This window comes from Capricornis sumatraensis, chromosome 18 (genome assembly GCF_032405125.1).
Source record: "Capricornis sumatraensis isolate serow.1 chromosome 18, serow.2, whole genome shotgun sequence".
Lineage (NCBI taxonomy): Eukaryota > Metazoa > Chordata > Mammalia > Artiodactyla > Bovidae > Capricornis > Capricornis sumatraensis.
This window is the reverse complement of record NC_091086.1, coordinates 77293168-77313289: the sequence shown is the minus strand read 5'-3', so window position 1 is coordinate 77313289 and position 20122 is coordinate 77293168. Positions and strand designations below refer to the sequence as shown.

Here is a 20122-nt window from a genome sequence, read left to right as displayed (position 1 = left end):
AGATCTGATAGATAGAGTGCCTGATGAACTATGGACTGAGGTTCGTGACATTGTACAGGAGTCAGGGATCAAGACCATCCCCATGGAAAAGAAATGCAAAAAAGCAAAATGGCTGTCTGGGGAGGCCTTACAAATAGCTGTGAAAAGGAGAGAGGCAAAAAGCAAAGGAGAAAAGGAAAGATATAAGCATCTGAATGCAGAGTTCCAAAGAATAGCAAGAAGAGATAAGAAAGCCTTCTTCAGCGATCAATGGAAAGAAATAGAGGGAAACAACAGAATGGGAAAAACTAGAGATCTCTTCAGAAAAATTAGAGATACCAAGGGAACATTTCATGCAAAGATGGGCTCGATAAAGGACAGAAACGGTATGGACCTAACAGAAGCAGAAGATATTAAGAAGAGGTGGCAAGAATACACAGAAGAACTGTACAAAAAAGATCTTCATGACCCAGATAATCACGATGGTGTGATCACTCATCTAGAGCCAGACATCTTGGAATGTGAAGTCAAGTGGGCCGGCCTTAGAAAGCATCACTACGAACAAAGCTAGTGGAGGTGATGGAATTCCAGTTGAGTTATTTCAAATCCTGAAAGATGATGCTGTGAAAGTGCTGCACTCAACATGCCAGCAAATTTGGAAAACTCAGCAGTGGCCACAGGACTGGAAAAGGTCAATTTTCATTCCAATCCCAAAGAAAGGCAATGCCAAAGAATGCTCAAACTAACGCACAATTGCCCTCATCTCACATGCTAGTAAAGTAATGCTCAAAATTCTCCAAGCCAGGCTTCAGCAATACGTGAACCGTGAACTTCCTGATGTTCAAGCTGGCTTTAGAAAAGGCAAAAGACCAGAGATCAAATTGCCAACATCCGCTGGATCATGGAAAAAGCAAGAGAGTTCCAGAAAAACATCTATTTCTGCTTTATTGACTATGCCAAAGCCTTTGACTGTGTGGATCACAATAAACTGTGGAAAATTCTTCAAGAGATGGGAATACCAGACCACCTGACCTGCCTCTTGAGAAATCTGTATGCAGGTCAGGAAGCAACAGTTAGAACTGGACATGGAACAACAGACTGGTTCCAAATAGGAAAAGGAGTACGTCAAGGCTGTTTATTGTCACCCTGCTTATTTAACTTCTATGCAGAGTACATCATGAGAAATGCTGGACTGGAAGAAACACAAGCTGGAATCAAGATTGCTGGGAGAAATATCAATCACCTCAGATATGCAGATGACACCACCCTTATGGCAGAAAGTGAAGAGGAGCTAAAAAGCCTCTTGATGAAAGTGAAAGAGGAGAGTGAAAAAGTTGGCTTAAAGCTCAACATTCAGAAAACTAAGATCATGGCATCCGGTCCCATCACTTCATGGGAAATAGATGGGGAAACAATAGAAACAGTGTCAGACTTTATTTTTTTTTGGCTCCAAAATCACTGCAGATGGTGACTGCAGCCATGAAATTAAAAGACGCTTACTCCTTGGAAGAAAAGTTATGACCAACCTAGATAGCATATTCAAAAGCAGGGACATTACTTTGCCGACTAAGGTCCGTGTAGTCAAGGCTATGGTTTTTTCCAGTGGTCATGTATGGATGTGAGAGTTGGACTGTGAAGAAGGCTGAGAGCTGAAGAATTGATGCTTTTGAACTGTGGTGTTGGAGAAGACTCTTGAGAGTCCCTTGGACTGCAAGGAGATCCAACCAGTCCATTCTGAAGATCAGCCCTGGGATTTCTTTGGAAGCAATGATGCTAAAGCTGAAGCTCCAGTACTTGGCCACCTCATGAGAAGAGTTGAATCATTGGAAAAGCCTCTGATGCTGGGAGGGATTGGGGGTAGGAGGAGAAGGGGATGACAGAGGATGAGATGGCTGGATGGCATCACGGACTCAATGGAGATGAGTCTGAGTGAACTCCGGGAGTTGGTGATGGACAGGGAGGCCTGGCGTGCTGCAACTCATGGGGTCGCAAAGAGTCGGACACGACTGAGCTGAGCTGAGCTGAGCTGAGCTGATTTCCCAAGTGCCGATGGTCACTCTCGCCGTCTCCTGTGGCCGCCACCAATCTACCTGGATTCTTCGCTCTGCATTCCAGGTTCCCGTGCAGTATTGTTCTTTGCAGCGTCAGACCTGACTTCCATCGCCAGGCGCCTCCACAGCTGGGTGATGGTTTTGCTCTGGCTGCGTCTCTTCGTTCTCTCTGGAGTTACTTCTCCCCTCTTCTCCAGCAGCACATTGGGCACCTACCGATCTGGGGAGTTCATCTTTCAGTGTCATATGTTTTTGCATTTTCGTACTGTTCATGGGGTTCAACTGTACACATTGACATCATCTATGTCACCCTGGAGGGTCTCCAGGCGTTTCTGCCCACAGGCCCGGCTCTGATCCTCCCTGGAAGGAGTCACCAAAATGCTAGCCTCAGATGAGCTTTCTTTTTAGTTTTTATTTACTCATTTTGTTTTTGGCTGCACTGGGCCTTCGTTTCTGTGCGGTCTCTCTCTAGTTGCGGTGCGCGGGCTTCTCACGGCTGGTGGGGGGCTGCTCTTGTTGTGGGGCACAGGCTCTAGGCCCAAGGGCTTAGTTGCCCCGTGGCATGTGGGATCTTCCTGGACCAGGGATGAAACCCACGTCCCCTGCACTGGCGGGCAGATGCTTAACCACTGAACCATCAGGGGATCCCCTCCCCGAGATCCATACTGAGTATGAACACACAACCAAAACCCTCCAGGACACAGAAGGAGGGAGACAGTCCCGTGAGCGAGAGCAGATGGACCCCAATATGCAAGGCAGCAGGGTCGGGCCTGCAAGCTGCTGCAGCCGTCGAAGGACGCTGAGCCTGGTGCTGCCCTGTCCTCTGTGCAAACACGGAGGCAGGCAGAGGAGAAGGGTGTTCAGACAGACCAGGAGGCTTACCAGAAACAATCAAAATCAAAGAGGACGTCTGGAACCGTATTATGAATACTGGAAAGTTCAACACATGAACTAAGTACCAAGCAGAGAACATGGGTGCCGTGGACACAGCTCTCTCTCTGGAATGCCCCCGAGTTCAGCACAGGGACCCGGAGGCTGAGAACAGGAGGGGAGGGGAGAACAGGTCGCTGCAGAGGAGCATCGCGTGGAGGAGGCGCTTCTGAGAGATGGGCCCGGGGCCCCCACTGCTGCTGGGGTCAGCGCCTTGCCTGGAGAGGGGGACGGACGGGCCGCCACGCTCGGCGGAGGGCACCCAGGCCTCAGACGGAGGCAGCCCAGAAGGCCGCAGGCTGTGTCTCTAGGACGAGGCTAAGTAAGGGCACTCGTGCAGGCAGAAACCCGGAAGCAGCCGGTTTCTTAAGGACACGCTGCAGGCGGTTAGGGCTGACCTCAGAAACGTGGGCTAGGCAGTGGAAGCCGTGGGTGAGAGCTCGGGCAGAAACGGACGGGAGCCTGCGGGCCGCTCTGGGGTAGGGCCAGAGCTCAACGTCCGTCTGACCTGGGCGTGCAGGGCCTGGGCGGACCTCCTGCTGGCTCTCCTGGGAATGGCACCTGCGTGCTGGTACCCCCTGTTCCCGAAGTGCCAAGCGAAGCTGCTGGGAGCCGTCTGGCCCTGGGCTTCCCTGTGGGCATGGGTGGTTTGTCTCTCTAGGGATCTGTCTGCCTCCCCACGCGGTTGGCTGTGTGGGCACCAGCCGCCCTGAGGTTCTCCTGCTGCTCCTCACACACGTGTGCCATCTGGCGGTGTCTCCTCCCTCTTAGCTGAGGCTGTGACTGCGTCTTCTCTCCTCCTCCTCCTCAGTCTGGCTGGAGGTGCACTGCTTCCATCGATCGTCTTGAAGCACAAGCGCTCCCGTTAACATTCTGCACTCTCCTCCGCGTCCCAGACTCCGGCTCTCACACGGGCTGCGCCCCTTCCCCGTGGTCTCGTCTGCTCTCCTGGTTTCCGAAGGCGAGCGCTGAGGACACGCGAGCCTGTCCCTGCTGGAGGTCGTTAGTGCCTCCATGTCCCCATCAAGGACCGTGAACGTGAGCAGTCTGTGTTTTAATTTTCATTCAGTTCAAGATTCTTTCTCATTTCCCTTTTGGCTTCTTTGATCCATGGTTTATTTCAAAGTGGTGATGTTTAATTTCTAAATATTTGGAGATTTTCCCAGATCTGCTATTGATTTTCAACTCACTCCCACTGGGGCTGAAGACTGTGATTTGTGTGTTCTTAAAGCAGGTCATGTGATTTAGGCTGGATTTATTGTGCAGGATATTCTTGGTAAGTGGTCTGCGTGCTCTTGACGTGTGCGCACTCCTGAATTTGGGAGGAGTGTCTGCAACAGGTCGTGCAGAGTCAAAGTGTTCAAGTCCCCTCTGTTCCCAGGGAGATCTGCTTACACTTCTGTCAGCTTCTGACTCAACACTGAAATTTCCCCGTGGACTAGTTCACCTTGCATTTTGAGTATATTTATTTTATTAATAATTTTAAAACAACCTGAAATTTATAGAAAAATGGCAGAATTGTATAAAAACTTTTCCTTTTGAAATTAATCTATTTTTGCTGTACCCCTCAACATGTGAGATCTTAGCTCCTCAACCTGGGATGAACTCATGCCCCCTGCTGTGGAATCACAGAGCACCCTGGGAAGTCCCCCAAACTTTTATTTTTCTGAACTAATTCAACAGTTAGCTGCTGATGTGATGTCTGATAATCCCCAATACGTTATTGGGGATTTTCTCAAGTAAGGTTATTCTCACATACATAGTCAAAATGAACCATCAAAGTAAGGAAATTAACACTGATGCATTCATTACTAACAACAAATCCCTAGGCCCCACTGGCGTTTTACAAATTGCTGCAATAACTTCTTTGAAAGAAGAAGGGTCCCGTCCAGAGTTTCATGCTGCATTTAGTTCCGTGGTGTCGAGGAAGCTCCTCAGTCTTTCCTGGACTTTCATTATCTTGACAATTTTGAAGATTTTAGGCGGTCAGTCATTTTGTAGAATGCTCCTGTTTGGGTTTATCCAAGGCTTCCTCTTGGTTAGATTTTGATTCTTTGGCAGCAAAGTAACATCAGGGGAGCGCTGCTGTGCCCTTCTCCCTGCATCCCATCCGTCTCCACCTGTCCCATCACTGGAGAGCTTCCCTGGGGGCTCAGCTGGTGAAGAATCCGCCTGCAGTTGAATTGAGGAGGCCCCGGTTTGATTCCTGGGTCGGGAAGATCTGCTGGAGAAGGGGCTAGGCTCCCTCTCCAGCATTCCTGAGCTTCCCTGGGGGCTCAGCTGGCAAAGAATCCACCTGCAACGCGGGAGACCCAGATTCGATCCCTGGGCTGGGAAGATTCCCCTGGAGAAGGGAATAGCTACCCACTACCAGTGTTCTGGCCTAGAAAATTCCACAGACTCAGTAGTCCATGTGGTTGCAGAGTTGGACACAACTGAGTGACTTTCATTTTCAATATGTTCAACCTTTCAACATGTTCATGTGCCCAATAAGAAGCTATTATGTCTTTTTAATACCTTCATTTTTATAACACCACTTTATTTCTTGGTAACGTTATGGATGCTTCTCTGAAATATACTTTCCTGATGTTAACGTGGTGGATGTCTGTGTTTGGTTTCAACCTGTGTCCCTGGGGCCCGCTTTTCCTTTGGCCTGGTGACCTCTGCCTTGCGGCGGGGTGTCTGAATCATGGGCATTCCGTGTGATCGTTACCGTGCGGGGCTGAGCTGTGTGTCGACTTGCCCCATCAGCTCTCACTCTCTCCCCACATTGCCCCATTTGCTCTTGCGCCGAGTGCTTGTTTCCCCCATTGGCTGATGAACTGCGGAGGTCTCGTCTGTAACCCATGGCAGTTCCCCTGGCTTCCATCGTGTCTTCACACCCAGTGTGTGGCTCTGCCTGGCTCTGTGGAACCCCGCAGAACCCCACTATTACTTTAGCTGCAAGTGGGGTTTTTTTTAGATACCGTAAATGAGCAAGTGAGTCGAGACTCACCGCGTGGCTGCTGCCTCCGGGGCTTCCCCAGATCAGACGCTCCCGCTGCCCCCTCCCCTGCTGGAAGGCCTCCCTGTGAGGCTTCTCAAAGAGCAGGTTTGCTGGGAGGAGTTCCTCCTGCTTCTGCGTGTCTGTGAAGCCCTTCACGTTGCAATGTACTGATACACTTTCAGGGGTGGGGAAGCCTTCTAAGTCAGCAGCTTCTCTCCCCTAACAGGGGCACCTGCTGCAGCTGACTCCTGGGTGTGGTTCCGTCTGGCCTCGAGGACTTGGGAAGGGACACACAGATCTGACCCTGAGAACTGCCTCGACGCCAGGCCACACCTGGCCCCATGTTCTGGCCACGGAGGGGCCCTGGATGCCCTCCTGGAGACACCACTGGAGGCCACAGCCTGCCAGTGTAGACATCGCCAAGGAGATCCCACTAATGAGGTCTGGGCTCAGAGCCAGCCTCAGGGGCTGAGATGCTGACGTGCTCGTGTGCCCACACCATGCCAACAGGCTCCAAGAATGAGTCTCAGGGAACACGACTGACCGCGCCACCACCAGCTCTCACCCTCATCTTCCCTGGCTGCAGACACCTCCCCGCCCTGCTTCTCCCTCTGTGAGGGAGAGCCCTCTGTGAGGGTGTTTCTCTAACAAAACTCATCTACTGGCCCCCAGGACACGGCGATGACTCAGCTTCAAAACCAGACGCAGACGCGTAACAAGACTTGTGGTCCGAGATTCCTGAAATCTCCTGTTGACAAACACGTACACAAACCCCATCATGTGTTCATTTCTGGGAATGGGATAAACGCCACTATCTGAAACCTACATGATGTCAGGCCACGAAGAGTGTACAGCCAGAGAAATTTATTTTAAAATAGAAACATACATACATTAAGCTGTAAAATAGTCAAATTTAAACGAAAAGGAAAAAGCCATTTGATCCCAGAGTCTATACGGAATGGATTCAAGGAGGCATGTGAAATCCCCGTGAGGAGCGCCCACAGACCCCAGGAGATGGTATCCGGGGTGAGGACCCCACAGGAGCGGCCCAGCACCCATGGGCACCAGACGCTCCCGGACCCAGTGACCAGGTGGACGTCCGTGCCAGCGGCAGCGTCAGCGCCATCGGCACCGCGGACACAGCATGGAGGCACCCGAGGCCATGAGGGACACTCGGGGGTTTGGCAACGTAGAGGCTGTGGCGGCGGGAGGCCCACCCGAGCCACCAGCCCTCTGCAGCGGCGCCCTGCCCGGCTCAGTCTGTGTGGGGTTTCCGCTGGGGGGTCTCCTCGTAGGACTCCCCAAACTCGTTCACTCTACTCTTATCCACGGGATAAAGCCTGCAACGAGACCATGTGGGCGTCAGGCTGGCTGGCGTGCAAGGGGGAACACGCGTGTCCTGGGAGCAGGGCAGCCAGGACTCGGAGGGTCAGGCCCTGTGGGAGAGACCGGCGTGGGTTTGCCTTGTGCCCTCCTGACGTTCTTGGAATGGTCAGGCCAGACCTCTGCTCCCGAGGCCGCCACCGACAGCTGCACCCACGCCGAGGCGGGGGCCAGAGCCCGGGCTCCTGACATGCGCTCAGAGCAGGGCCATGGCCAGCCTCACGCTCTGCTGAGCAGGGGAGCGACGTGCTCACGGGGCGGTCAGACAGACAGCAGTGCTCCTGCACGGGGCGCCGGGCCCCGAGGGCCCACCTGCCAACGCCTCCCCCCGGGAGCGGGACTGGGGCCACACTCACCACCGCTGGTAGAGGTACACGAGAAACACCACATCGTCCCTGAAGCAGGCCAGCCGGTGGGAGGTGGGCATGGTGATGATAAAGGCAAACACGTCGTCGATGAAGGTGTTGAAGGCCTGCGGGTGGGCGGGGCCGTGAGACCAGAGCCGCCCGGGCACGCGGGCACTCGCCACCATGACTCGAGAGCCACCACAGCGGGCAGCAGCAGGGGTCCTGGGCCCAGGGTGACGCTGGCACAGACCCCACGGTCGGGCGTCCCGCCCCCCCGGAAACAGGACGGAGAAGCGCTGCCGGGAGCCCAGGGTCACGGAGCTGCCCGCAGGGAATCCCCGCGCAGGTCCAAAGCGGAAGGCAGCTCTGACTGTCCCCACCCCGACCCGGCATGCTCTAGTTCACGGCCACTGGAGGGTCATGTGGTGTCAGCCTCTGCACGTGCCCGGGCCACGACATGCCCAGACAGCCCTTGGCAGCGTGGGCCTGGGACCACCGGAGCTGCCGTCTGGTGGACAGGGACCCAGCACCCGGCGCCAGCCAGGGGGTCAGGAGCATCCACCCGCTGTAGGATGCGTGGTGGCAGGAAGCAGTGTGGCTGTCACTCGGGAGACTGTGGGGCTGGGGCAGGGACCCCGGGCTTCCAGGGCCACCGCGGGGCTCTGTGCTTGAGGGAGAACCCCTCCCCCCGACCCCCACCGCCCCTGCACAGGAGCACAGCCGACACGACCCGGCCACGAGGGACAGTCCCCAAGGGCCTCGTGCAGGCGACGCACTGACCTTGTAGGTGAAGGCCTTCCAGGGCAGGTGGGCCACTGACTTCATCTGGGGACAAGGAGACGGGGTGCGTCAGGGCGTGGCGGCCCAGGGGCGCGGGGCCCACAGGTGAGGGTACGCCTCTTACCTTGTAGTTCACAAAGAGCTGGGGCAGCATGAACAGGAAGCCGAACGCGTAGACCCCTGGGGAGACACGGGCGTGGAGGCACGGGGCGGGATGCTGCCCGCCCCCACCCCGGGCATCGGGGCTGCCGACTCTGGACGCCCGCCTGGGAGCTCTGCCTGCTGTCACCCACCGCCTCCCGCCCGGGACCGAGACAGGCCCCTCCCACACCCAGCGAACGCGCTGAGCCAGGTCCAGCGGCCTGCGAGCGGCCGCTCACGGTCTGGACAAGCCGAGCGGGCCGTGCTGCCCCGGGACACAGGGCCGGGGGCTGCGGTGCCCACGGCAGCAGCGTTTGCTGCCTGCACCAACTACCCTATAAGAACATGACGCCCACAGCCAATCCCACAGGCCAGTGAGGGGCACGGCAGGCAGGGCTGGACGACACCTCTCACTGCACCAGGCTAGGCAGCAGCCACGCGATGCGGCCCGCCACAGATGCCGCCACGGAGACGGGAGGCTCACCATTGACGAAGCTGTTGATCAGCCAGGAATACCAGCTGGAAAGCAAGGGCAGGTGTTGGGGGCGCCGCTCGGCCTCTGTCGTGACCGAGCCCCCCCGGCCCCTCCGGTGCTGGGGCCGCGGCAGGGGCTGCTCTCGGCAGGCTAGCCCGGGCCACCTGCATGGACGGCGGGCTCCCCAGAGCCCCCACCGAGGAGACGGCGGAGACCGGGCACTGACATGCTGCCTGCGACGACCTCCAGTGGGACGGAACCACGGAGCCCGCGGGCGGCCCTGAGCCCGGCCTGAGCGCCGCTGCTGTCGGGGGTCGCCCGTGCTGGGAGGGTGCGGCCGGGACAGTGCAGGGGCCCCGGCCTCTCTGGACGCGGGCTGTGTGGCCAGCAACGAGTCTGCTCCCACGAGCACTCCCCAGCCCGCCAGGACCAGATGGCCGCGCGGGGCCAGCAACGGGCAGCCAGGACCCCGGCCGAGGGCGAAGCTGCGCTGGACCCACGGCTGTCGACGGGGCGCCCTCACCTCTTGTATTTGATGTTGAGCAGCGAGTAGACGGCGCCCCCGACGCAGAGTGGATAGAGGAGATAAGACAAGTACTTCATGGCCTGGGGACAGAAGGCGCCCGGTCACGGCCCGCCCTCCCAGCCGCCTAGACCCACAGGCCAGAGGGCGCCGCGGCGGGACGTCCAGGGCAGCGGAGCGGGGCTGCGTGGAGCATACAGGCTGGTGAGCATCTGCCCACAGGACGTCCACCACAAGCGTGTGGCGGATCCACACCGGCCCCTGACAGCCAGACTCACAGCCTAACCGGGGGCAGACAGGGGACCAGACGTCCAGCAAAGGACTCTGAAGAAAGGCTCCAGGCTCCCTGTTGGGGCCACCTGCCCATTAAGGCAATCCAGGCTTTACCAAAACCCGACGAAGACTGGGATGTGGCCGACGCCCGTGAAACCAGAACACAAAATCCCTGCAGAAGGGACGTGTGAACCAACCCGAAAACCGTGCGGGAGGGGGAACCCCGCGTCGCGGAACAGGCCCGGCTCACAGCCCCACGGGTACCCACGGGGAGGAAGACGCCTCCCAACAGGAGAGGACGTGGCGCAGGCGCCCACAGGACTGGGACCCGGGAGCCCCCAGCGCCCCTCCCGGGTCAGAAGCAGGCAGCTTCCCAGGGTCGTGGCTAAGGCGGGCAGGTCCCACACCCAGGACGGGCCTCCTCCCGGGCGGCCACAGCCAGGCCCGCGCCTGCGGGCGAGCAGCCCGCACCGCCGCTCACCTGGGCGTCGTACTCCTCTGTCCTCCGCTCAGACTCGCTGCAAGCGCCAAACTGCAAAGGAGTCCACACAAGCACGTCACCCCGGGGGCCAGGCTGGCGCCTGGGCTCAGCCTGGCTGTGCCCAAGAGGGGACCAGGCTGCAGGCTGAGCGGGAGGAGCCCCCGGCCAGGCATGGCAGCCGTGAACGCACTGCCCGGGACGCGGGGCCACAGCAGGCCCATCGACCTGGACGTCACGCAGCACGGCCGCTTCCTGCCCCAGTCCTGCTAGGCTCTCAGCAAACGCCCTGCTCCGCCTCAGCCAGGGCAGACGCACCGGGGTGACGTGGACCACGACAGGCTGCACCCCACCGCCGTGTGACCCGCCCTGGACTGCACACCTGGACCCTCACTGTCCCCGGGTCTTCACGTGAGGCCCACCACACAAAGCAGAGCAGCCGCCTGGCCGTAACCTCCCGCTGCCGCCCCAGGAAGCTTGACACTGGAGAGCCCCTCAAGGTGTGGTCAGGGCGGGACCCCACCCCCAAGGGAGGCTCCACTTGAGATGGGCTAACTGGCATCCTGCCTGGTCGTGGGGTAGGGGGTTGCTGCTTCTACGGCTGGGGATGGGGGACCCCAGGGGAGTCAGAGGCCAGGGGGCTTGAGGGCAGAGCTGCCCCGCCCACACCAAGACACCCCTGCGTCTCCCCGCGGGCCTAAAGCTGACCACAAGATGGTTACCTGCCCTCAGGACTGTACGCTGCGGGGACGCAGCCAAGGAACGCGCGCAGTGGTCAGCCTGCACCAAGGGCGGGCTGCAACGGGATGGTGATGGGTCCCTGAGAGGACATGGCGGGGGAGGGGGTGGGGCCCTACCTGAAACGTGGGCCGCAGGCCTCTCCAGGTGACGCTCATCTTCAAGGCCTTTTTCACTTTCCACAGCTGAGAAGGGAAAACCCACACCTGAGGTTCCAGGACCCAGAAGGAGCCACGGCCTGCTCCTGGGACGGTGACCGATCAGGACACGGGCCGCTCATGCCCCGCTGCACCCCAGCTCAGCCTGACCACTTGGTGGGCCCCTGACCAATGCCCGTCTCCAGTGCAGACCCAGCCTGTCCACCCTTGGGGACCCAGTCCCCACCTAATCCACCTGTGCCTGGCCAGCCCCATCACCTCCAGACTCGCCCCGGCACCTTCTTCCAGCCCCGCAGGCAGCCCAGAGTCCCGTGTCCTGCCACGGCTGGGTGTCTCCCGGTGGCCGCCCCCGAGGTGGGGTCAGCACAACAGTGAAGTCGGTCTCCACAAGACTTGTGGCTGCGGGAGGGCCCGGCCAGCACTCCCCGAGGGGTGCCCACAGGCAAAGGCCTGGACAAACCCACGCTGAGGGTCCTGGTGAGGGTGGTGCCAGAGGCCCAAGGGGCCTGGATTGCAGAGAGCGGGTGTCCCGACCCACCACCCCCACGCCGCCCATTACACATCCTGCTCCACACGGCACGAGTTCAGCGGCAGCCACAGGGTCCACCCACCGAGTCACCACGTCCCGCAGGCGGAGAGGACGAGGGGTGGAGACACACGGGGCTGCGTGGAGCTCCGCTGGAGGAGCCGGGCAGCGGTGCCCTCGCCCTAGCCAGGCCGGCCAGTCCCCAGGCAGATGCCGGTCCCGACCCGCGCTGAGCACCTGGGCCCCAGGGGCTTCGAGGCAGCACGCAGACCAGCGCCCAGGCGGGCCACTCACCTCGATGGCGGCTCCGATGCCCGCGGGCAGCAGCACCAGGAGGCTCGTCTGCTCGTCCAGCAGGAACAGGAAGATGACCACGGTGCTGAAGCCGCGCCAGAGCACTGGGGGCGGGCGGGCGCGGCTGAGCGTGGGGCGGGGCCAGCCGGCGGCACCCACATGCACACCCACAGGGGCACACGCGTGCACACGCCCAACAGGCACAAACGTGCACACAGGCACTCGGCCCCAACACCAGCACCTTCAAGGGCGTTTCTCCTCTGTCCACGGAAAGGGAGCCGTGGAAAGTGCACACCGTGCAACGACCGTGAAGGGCTGGGACCCAACAGAAAGCTGCCTCAGCCAGGATGTGTGTGAGCCACACTCACTGACACGACGCATGGACGGGATGCGGGGAACACAGCTCCCGACGGGGACCCTGCGCCGGAGCCCGTGCCTGTCTTCCCAGCGAAGGCTCAGGAGCCACCACGGCTGTGGGGATGCCCCCTGCAGGGCACTGCCCGCCGACAACGCGGGCCCCAGGCCCTACAGACCCTGCTCACGCCACCGCGGCAAAGGCCAGCAGAAGGCCGGGGGCTCAGTGCGGCCCTCCCCGCAGGGAAGCCAGAGATGGAGGACAGAAGACCCTGAGACGAGGGGCCACCCGAGCACCCCAGGCCCCTCCCTCAGAGTGACTCCACGGGAGCTCAAGAGCCGCCTCCTGCTGGGCCTCCTCCTGGCGGCCTGCGGGACCAGGAGCCCACGCGAACAAGCGTCGAGAACCGGCCCCCGCGCCCCCTGCCCCAGGCGCACGGGGTGCTCGCCACGGCCAGGAGGCTGCCCTCACCCTCCCAGGCTGCTCCCTCGGGGACCTAAAAACCCGTCCCAAGCAAGAGCTGCGGGGGTCCCGGGCAAAGACCCCTGTGGGCGTCAGAGTAAGCTTGTGGCCCGCCCGCGTGGCCCTGAGGGGGCAGCTCGGAGGACACGTGCAAGTCCCGGACCGCTACCTGCTTTCGTGGACATGCCCATCATGCTCTTCTTCTTCTTCCAGAAGCTGATGTCGTTTTTAAACGCCAGGAAATCAAAAAGCAGCTGGAAGACGACAGGACAGCGATGAGCCCCCACGCCGTGTGGGTGAGCACGGGCTTGATCAGAGACACTGTCCGCTCAGGGAGACCTCAGCCACGGCGCGGCCCTGACAAGCTCCCGCTTCCCTGGCGGCCGGTCCCCCGGCCTGGGGACCCGCTGTTACAGCCAGGAGCCGGGCCTCTCCCCAGCCCTCTGCCCCGAGCACAGCCCCAGGTGGGCTTTCCCGGCAGTCGCCAGCCGCTGCGTCTACCAGGGACCCCCCCGCAGGACCCTACCGTAACTCTTGGAATCGCCAGACCTCAAACAAGGAAACACCTATTTTGCTAATCTCATTGATTTTGATTTGTTTTCAAAACGGCTCCAGACGGACGAAACCGAGCCCTACAGCTGGTCGAGCCTGAGTGTAGACCCCTCTCCTGGGGGGCAGGGAGAGGGGAGGCTGCACTGGAAAACCAGCAGCACTCACGTGGAACGCAGCCACAAAGAAGGTCAGCGCCAAGAAATACAAGTTGGTGTCGACAAAGATCCCCTTCACTTCGTCAGCGTCTTTCTCTGAGAACCCTGCAGGGGACCGAGGCCCTGAGTGAGGCGCGACGTGGACCTGCACTACAGGGCCCCGAGGGGTCACCTCATCTGCAGAGGAACTCCTCGGACCCCACAGGGCCCAAGGGGGACGGCCTCACAGGCGGACAGGCGCCGAGTTCTGGGCTCCCCGACTCCCCGCTCCCGGGGCGCCCCCGGCGGCCTCACCGAACTGCTGCAGCGAGTAGACGGCGTCCTGCATGTGGATCCAGAAGCGCAGCCGCCCCAGCGAGATCTTGTCGTAGGACACGGTGAGTGGCAGCTCGGTGCTGGAGCGGTTGATGACCTGGTGGGGGAGCGGCGGTGGTCTGGCCCCGCGCCAGACTGGCCCCATGGGCCCGGCACCACACCCTCCTCGGGAGGCCTGCAGGAGCCTCCTGCAGGCAGCCCTCACTCCCCAAGCTCCTGTCCATCACTCCAACCCTGTGGTCTCTCCTGACTACAGCCCCGGCGCCTTCTGGGCAGGCGCGGGGACCCACGTGGGCAGCTGAGTCGAGCAGAGGCCCACGGAGCCTGCGCCCCTGCCCAGGGACCAGATGCCAAGGCTGCCCTGAGGAGAACACGGGGGGGGGCGGCCACACTCATGGGGGCAGCAGGGGCTGCAGGGAGGCGTGGCCCCTCAATGGGGCCCTCGAGGATACTTGGAATTGACGTGTGACTGTGTGTGGAGGGGAGGTGTCCCGTAACACCTGACTCCGCACAGCTGAGCTCTGCCCAGCAGACGCTAAGCAGCAGGCCTCCGCAGACAGGTCACCTCCCTGACCTACCTGAGTCCCTGCAGGTTGGAGACACGACTGTTAGGGTGCTGCGAGGCATCCAGCATGGTGCCCCCAGCGGTTAGCAGCCCCAGGTGTCAGCTGTTAGTGCTGCTGCCAGCCCAGCCCACCCTGGGGGTGCAGGTGACCGGGTGCCAGCCTGGAGGAGGCAGGCTCTGCTCCAGATACCGCCACACCAGAAACCCGGGCTCCCACGGAGCCACAGCCACAGCCACTTGAGGGATAAGCAGCCCTCCCAGGGCTCTGTGCTTGTCACGGGTGGGACCCGCCGCCGGCGGTGTGCGCGCTGTGCTGGGGTTGGGGGCGGCAGCCGACTCACCATGAGGTCCTTGACGCGGTTGCTCAGCTGGTCGATGAACAGGATGGGCAGGTACTGCACCGTCTTCCCCAGTTGGATCCTGGGGGCAGAGCCGTCTCCAGGTCACCGGGGGACTCCTGCATCCAGGAGGACCGAAGCCCCAGGACGCTGGGTCTACCTCACAGACCGCTCCCCCAGCCACGACTCCAGCGGCTTCTGGTCGCTGGCAGGCCCAGGACTCGCGTTCCCAAGGGGAGTGGAGGGGCCCGTGCGCCATGCTCCCCCTCAGAGCTGCCACTGGAGAACGTGGTGAGGCTGGGCACCGGGCGCTCAGTGGGACGCCATTCAGGACGCAGAGAAGAATGAGGGGCTGTGCGTGCGCCCACACGGGGGTCCGGGGTGCAGCGAGACGTGAGAGCCACAGGCTTGGGAGGGGGCAGGCAGGGGCCTCACGCCCAGTGGCCCACACACTCTCAACTACGAACACACCCAGCGTTTAAAAATGAGAACTTTACCAAAGGCGAGGCGTCGTGACCACCCCAGAGGAGCCGCTGAGAGTATGGGGGGCAACGGTTCTCAGCCTGTTTCCGGGAGCCACGTGTCGACCTGGGGCTGGACCGGGCGACAGGGGGCTCCCTGCAGCGCAGAGATGCAGGGTGACCTAAGCCGGTTTCAATGGTTATCCTTCCGATGGCAAGTGACAGTTAAGAGGATGACCTAACGATCAATATTTAAGCTGAGGGAGTGGAGTGCAAGGTCACGGGATGCAGACGGGAGACCTTCGAGGGTGCAGGGTGACTCGGCCGAATCAGGTTCCCCACTGTCCCTGAGACAAACACCTGCTGTTCCCTTCTTCCCTCCCGGTCATGGTGGCAGGTCTGATCAGCGAGGCAGGACGGCCGGGGGCACTCCAGGCAGCCCCCGGCTCCCCAGTGCAGAGGGCTCAGGGGTGCAGGCGCAGCCCATCTGCTCCTGGACTGTGGCCGACCATGATCCCAGGGGCTCCCCCAGCCACAGGATCCCCCCTCTGCTGTCGGCTCAGGGGGTGCACGAGTGATGCTCAAGCTGAGCACAGGACCCACAGTGGGCTGTGCACATCAGGCTGGGCGCGGGACCCGCAGCGGGCTGCGCGCGACTCCCTGGGCACGGGACCCGCAGTGGGCTGTGCACGTCAGGCTGGGCGCGGGACCCGCAGCGGGCTGCGCGCGACTCCCTGGGCGCGGGACCCGCAGCGGGCTGTGCACGTCAGGCTGGGCGCGGGACCCGCGGCGGGCCTGCCCGGGGCCTCAGTGGCACCTACGTTCTCATGTAGCGCTGCACGTCTGCAGGCAGGGAGGCTCCGTCAAAGACGAAGTCGTCCACCATCACGCTCAGGGCCAGTCTGGGCCTCCAGTGAGAGACGGGCTCATCCAGGGCACTCGCCGGCTTCTTCTCGGCCTCGACCTGCTGCTGAACATGAGCGCTGACTCAGCAGGGAAAGGCCAGGAGGGGCGGGCCCAGCGGGTCTGGGGGGCGGGGGGCGGAACCCTCACCTGGGAGCCTGTGAGCAGAGAGTGCAGCCCCGAGCAGGCCCGAGGGGGACCCCGGCCCTCGCCCAGACCCTCACTCCCCACAGCCTGCTCACAGCAGAAGCCGAAGGCCTGCTGTTCCAGAGCACGTGATCCTGGGTCTCACGCACTTCTATCCCGGGCCTGCAGCCCGAGTGGGGGTCCCAGGAAGGCCGGGGCCCGAACAGTCACAGGAGGCGCGGGCACTCTGGAGATGAGGGCCCTGCAGCCTGCAAGGAGCCTGCAGCGAGACGCTTCCAGAGCAGCTCTGCCCAGCCTTCTGGAAGGGGGCGTGTCCGCGCCTGGGCAGCACGCCTAAACCCACTAAATTCAGAACAAGCCCTTCCCGGTGGGGACGCCTTAACGGTAGGCCTGAGCAGCCCCGCGCACAGTGCCGCTCTATTTATCCCTGTTCTCCAGCTCCCGTTCAGCTCCAGTGGTGCCACCAGAACCGTCTTCCCAGAAGCAGCGAGAGCTGACACTGACTCAGCACCCGCCCGATCCAGAGCCGCCCTCCGCTCTCCACAGGCCTCCGAGGAAGGCCCTGAGGCAGTCTGCAAGGGAAGGAACAGGGGGCCTTGCCAGGGACACAGAGAAGACGGTGCGGACACCTCCCGGCGAGCTGCCACCCCTGGCCGTGAAGGACTCTCCTTCCAGGGCACATGGCCCCGAACACCAGGCTACCTCTGTTCCGTCCCCGCCACAGTCACGGCCAAGTGCGTGCCCACCAGCCTTCCCTGCGCGTGTGGTTTTCTAGGTGTACGAGACACACTCTGTACTCCTGCCTTTCTCCTAACTTAGGTCACATCCTTAGAATCAACACCCCGGCGCTGCCCTTCGTGCCCCAGCACAGCATTGCCAGCTCCAAGGCTGACCGTAGCTGAGGCGGGCCACCCTGCACCGACCCTCCGCCCCGCACCGACTCTCCGCCCTGCACACACACTCCCAGGGCTCAGAGGCCCCGTGACCCGAGCAGGAGTCCAGGTAAATAAAGTCACCGAACACGCAGACTGCACGTCACTAACTCAACATAGGTGACCGCACGTGCAGACACGTGTGGCCTGCAAGGGGCCAGCAGGCCTCCTTCCGCCGGCACCGCTCACCTGCGCTGCGGGTCCCCCGGTGAGCAGGCTGACCTCCTCTGGCTTGGGGACCATGTAGGTGGTTAGTGGGCTCACCAGGTGCACCTGCTTCCCGTCGTTCCAGGGCAGGGTGCCGGCGTGGTGGAGGAAGACGTAGGCGTACAGCGTGCCGTTGTTCCTAGTCTTCTTGGGAACAGAGACGTTGACTGTCCTGAAACGACACAGACGAAGACAATGAGGCCGTGCGTGTTTTGTTCTGTGGAAGCAGAGGCCATGCACGTGCGTCTATAGAAAATGCCGTTTTGAACCCAAACCGATTACTGTCGGCTGAGAAGTACTAAGAGTAAAACCCACCCGCCTAGATGTTACTGAACTCCTAAATGTACGTTTACGCAACGTACCCTGAAAGCATGGGCGGCTGCCGCAAAGCCTGCATTCCCGAGGCTGAGGTTGCGGGGCGACCCCCGGCACGCGCGACCCACCCCGTACCCACAGCAGCTCTCCCACGGGACTCGGGCCCTGCACGACGTCACGCACCCCAGTACTCGTCTTGCCGCCTCCCAGACAACAAAGACAGGAGAGGAGGACTCGCGACGAGCGCGTCGCTCCTAAAATCAAGTTTCTTGAAACTTAAAAAACTAGGACCATCGGTAACATGCAGCTTTAAAAAGTTACACTGCACACTTCCATATCTACACTGCTTGCTCTTTTCTATAAAGATACACTTCACTTAATTTTGATTTTCTGCTAAAATCTTCCCTCCATCCTTCTCTTTTCCCTTCTACATAACAGAACTGAACCACTTCTGTTGGGAAAACACCAGGTTTGCTGTCGGAACCGTGTAAGCTCTGTTCTCCATGTCGTCTGCACCATCCCCACCCCTCTGGAAACTCCCCAGGGCCAAGCTGCAACCCACAGCTGTTAGAAGTTGGGTAAGCTACTTCCGAAGCGACACACTGCTCAGCTGTCGCTTTCAAGTGAAACGAAGTTTGCTGCCTGCGTTTCACAGATGTTTGCAGCTGAAACGCCCTGCCGTGCACGAGAGGGCCGGTAACGCCACTTCTCGGAGGCACACTTCTCTCACACTGACTCTCTCTCACACACACTGACTCTTCAACAATCTCAGTGTTCACGGGGCCTCCCTGTCACCTTGCCCACATCCGTACCTTTCAAATTTGGACTCCACGTCAAAGTCCTCCACGTTCAAGACCAGATCCACGTTGTTCTCAGCGCCCAGGTTAGAGCGCGTGGTGGTATACACACTGAGCTGGAAAAAGGACCGTCAAGAAAATCAAGCCTGCGAGGGCCCTGGCAGAAAGCGCAGGGCGCCGACAGAGGAAGACCTGAGCGGCCGCTGCAGGGAAGGTGCCTGCCGTTCCTCAGGGGACAGAACTCGGCGGTGACACGATGGCTGTGAGGGGCAGGCCTGCCGCGGAGGGACGCCTGCTGAAGACTGAGGCTGGCCGCCGGACGGGGCGGGGTACAGGGGCCAGCTGCGGGCCGAGGGTCGTCGGGGCTCGCGGCGGGGAGTCTGGCGCCCGGCTCGGCCCGCCCGCCCGAGGGCGGAGGTCGGGCTGGGGGCCCGCGCTCACCTGCAGCTTGGGCCTCTGCGCCAGGTAGGGCTGGATGCAGCGGCCGTGGCCGGAGCACGGGCGGGTGTAGACGATGCCGTACATGACCCAGCAGGTGTGCACCACGTACACCACGAACACGCCCACGACCAGGCTGGTGAAGGAGCTCCGGCCGCTCCACATGGCGCCGCCGCCGGGCCCGGCCGGGCCGCCTCTCAGACGCGGGCACTCCGCCCGTCGGGCGCCCTGCCGGACGCTCCGGCCGCCGCCGCTCACGCGAGAGCCGCCGCGCGCCGCCGCCACCGCCGGGGAACGAACGCGCCGCGCGCCGCGGGCCGCCGGCTGTCCCGCATGCTCGCCACCGCCGCCGCCGCCGCCGCCGCCCTGGAGCCGCTGGGTTCGCCGCCGCGCCGCTTCCGGGCCTCGCACCGGCCGCCGGAAGTGGGCGCGCCGCGTGGCCCCCTGGGAAGCGTAGTCCCACCGGCCTCGCGCACGCGCCTGCGTCGGGGGCGCGGTGTGACGTCACCCTTCGCGCCGCCCTCCCGGCGTGCCTCGCGGTTCCGGCGGGTCGAGGGGTGTCTCGCGGAGAGGGGCGGCCGCGGGGCGGGGGCCGGGCTGTGCGCCGCCTCCTCCCGAGGAGCGGGCGAGAGACCTGGCCCGGGGCTGGCGCCGAGCGGCGTGGGGACGCGAGGGAGCGCGCGGCCCCTCAGCCGGAGTCTGGAGTTGGGTCGACGACGTGAGAGGTGGAGGCGGAAAAAAGTAGGCGCGCGAAAGGCAGCGACCGTTCGTGCTTCTCGCTGTCTTTCGACAGGAGCCCCCAGATGGGCCGCGTGTGAAGAACGCAGCCTTTCCAGAAGAAGCGGGCGCCGCCGTCACAGCTAACAGCAGCCAGTCTATGATCAGAAAGCGGCTTGATCTGAGCCAAGCTGAGAACCGGGCCGGAGCCCCACTTGCCAGGTTTCCCTGAGAAACCGCCCCGGAGGAGCGTGGTTTTCAGCAGTTTTATACTTTGTCAAAGCAAAGAACGTTAAACAAGTCAAGGGTACATTTCTTTAAGGTTTAAACAAACAAAAACAGACTAGCACGCGGACGGCGTCAACCCGGCCTGGCATCTGGGAAGGGAGTCTTAGCACAGA

The 20122-nt window shown here is 61.2% G+C and overlaps 1 protein-coding gene across 2 annotated transcripts; it reads right to left on the bottom strand.

The window, feature by feature from the left end:
• Positions 1-6795: 6795 nt before the first annotated feature.
• Positions 6796-19208, bottom strand: CLPTM1L (CLPTM1 like). 2 transcript variants are annotated; one of them, XM_068990451.1, is made up of 17 exons: positions 19008-19208; positions 18582-18682; positions 17437-17626; positions 16087-16235; positions 14808-14886; positions 13881-13998; positions 13597-13691; positions 13049-13133; positions 12063-12166; positions 11204-11269; positions 10350-10400; positions 9596-9678; positions 9082-9116; positions 8581-8636; positions 8457-8501; positions 7686-7801; positions 6796-7286 (listed from the first exon to the last, which is right to left on the bottom strand). In XM_068990451.1, exons 1-17 carry the CDS (start codon positions 19167-19169, stop codon positions 7202-7204), a joined length of 1620 nt encoding a protein of 539 aa, XP_068846552.1. In that variant the 5' UTR covers positions 19170-19208; the 3' UTR covers positions 6796-7201. The 2 variants fall into 2 exon arrangements, with proteins under 2 accessions (XP_068846552.1, XP_068846553.1); XM_068990452.1 differs by having other exon boundaries at positions 16087-16232.
• Positions 19209-20122: the final 914 nt, after the last annotated feature.

Excerpts from the sequence above, each read along its gene's own strand:
- CLPTM1L (XM_068990451.1), bottom strand. The coding sequence starts at position 19,169 with ATGTGGAGCGGCCGGAGCTCCTTCACCAGCCTGGTCGTGGGCGTGTTC. Across the intron at positions 12,167-13,048 it reads GGGCATGTCCACGAAAGCAG|TGCTCTGGCGCGGCTTCAGC; the intron begins GTAGCGGTCCGG and ends GCCCGCCCCCAG. Across the intron at positions 7,287-7,685 it reads GTGTACCTCTACCAGCGGTG|GCTTTATCCCGTGGATAAGA; the intron begins GTGAGTGTGGCC and ends GTCTCGTTGCAG.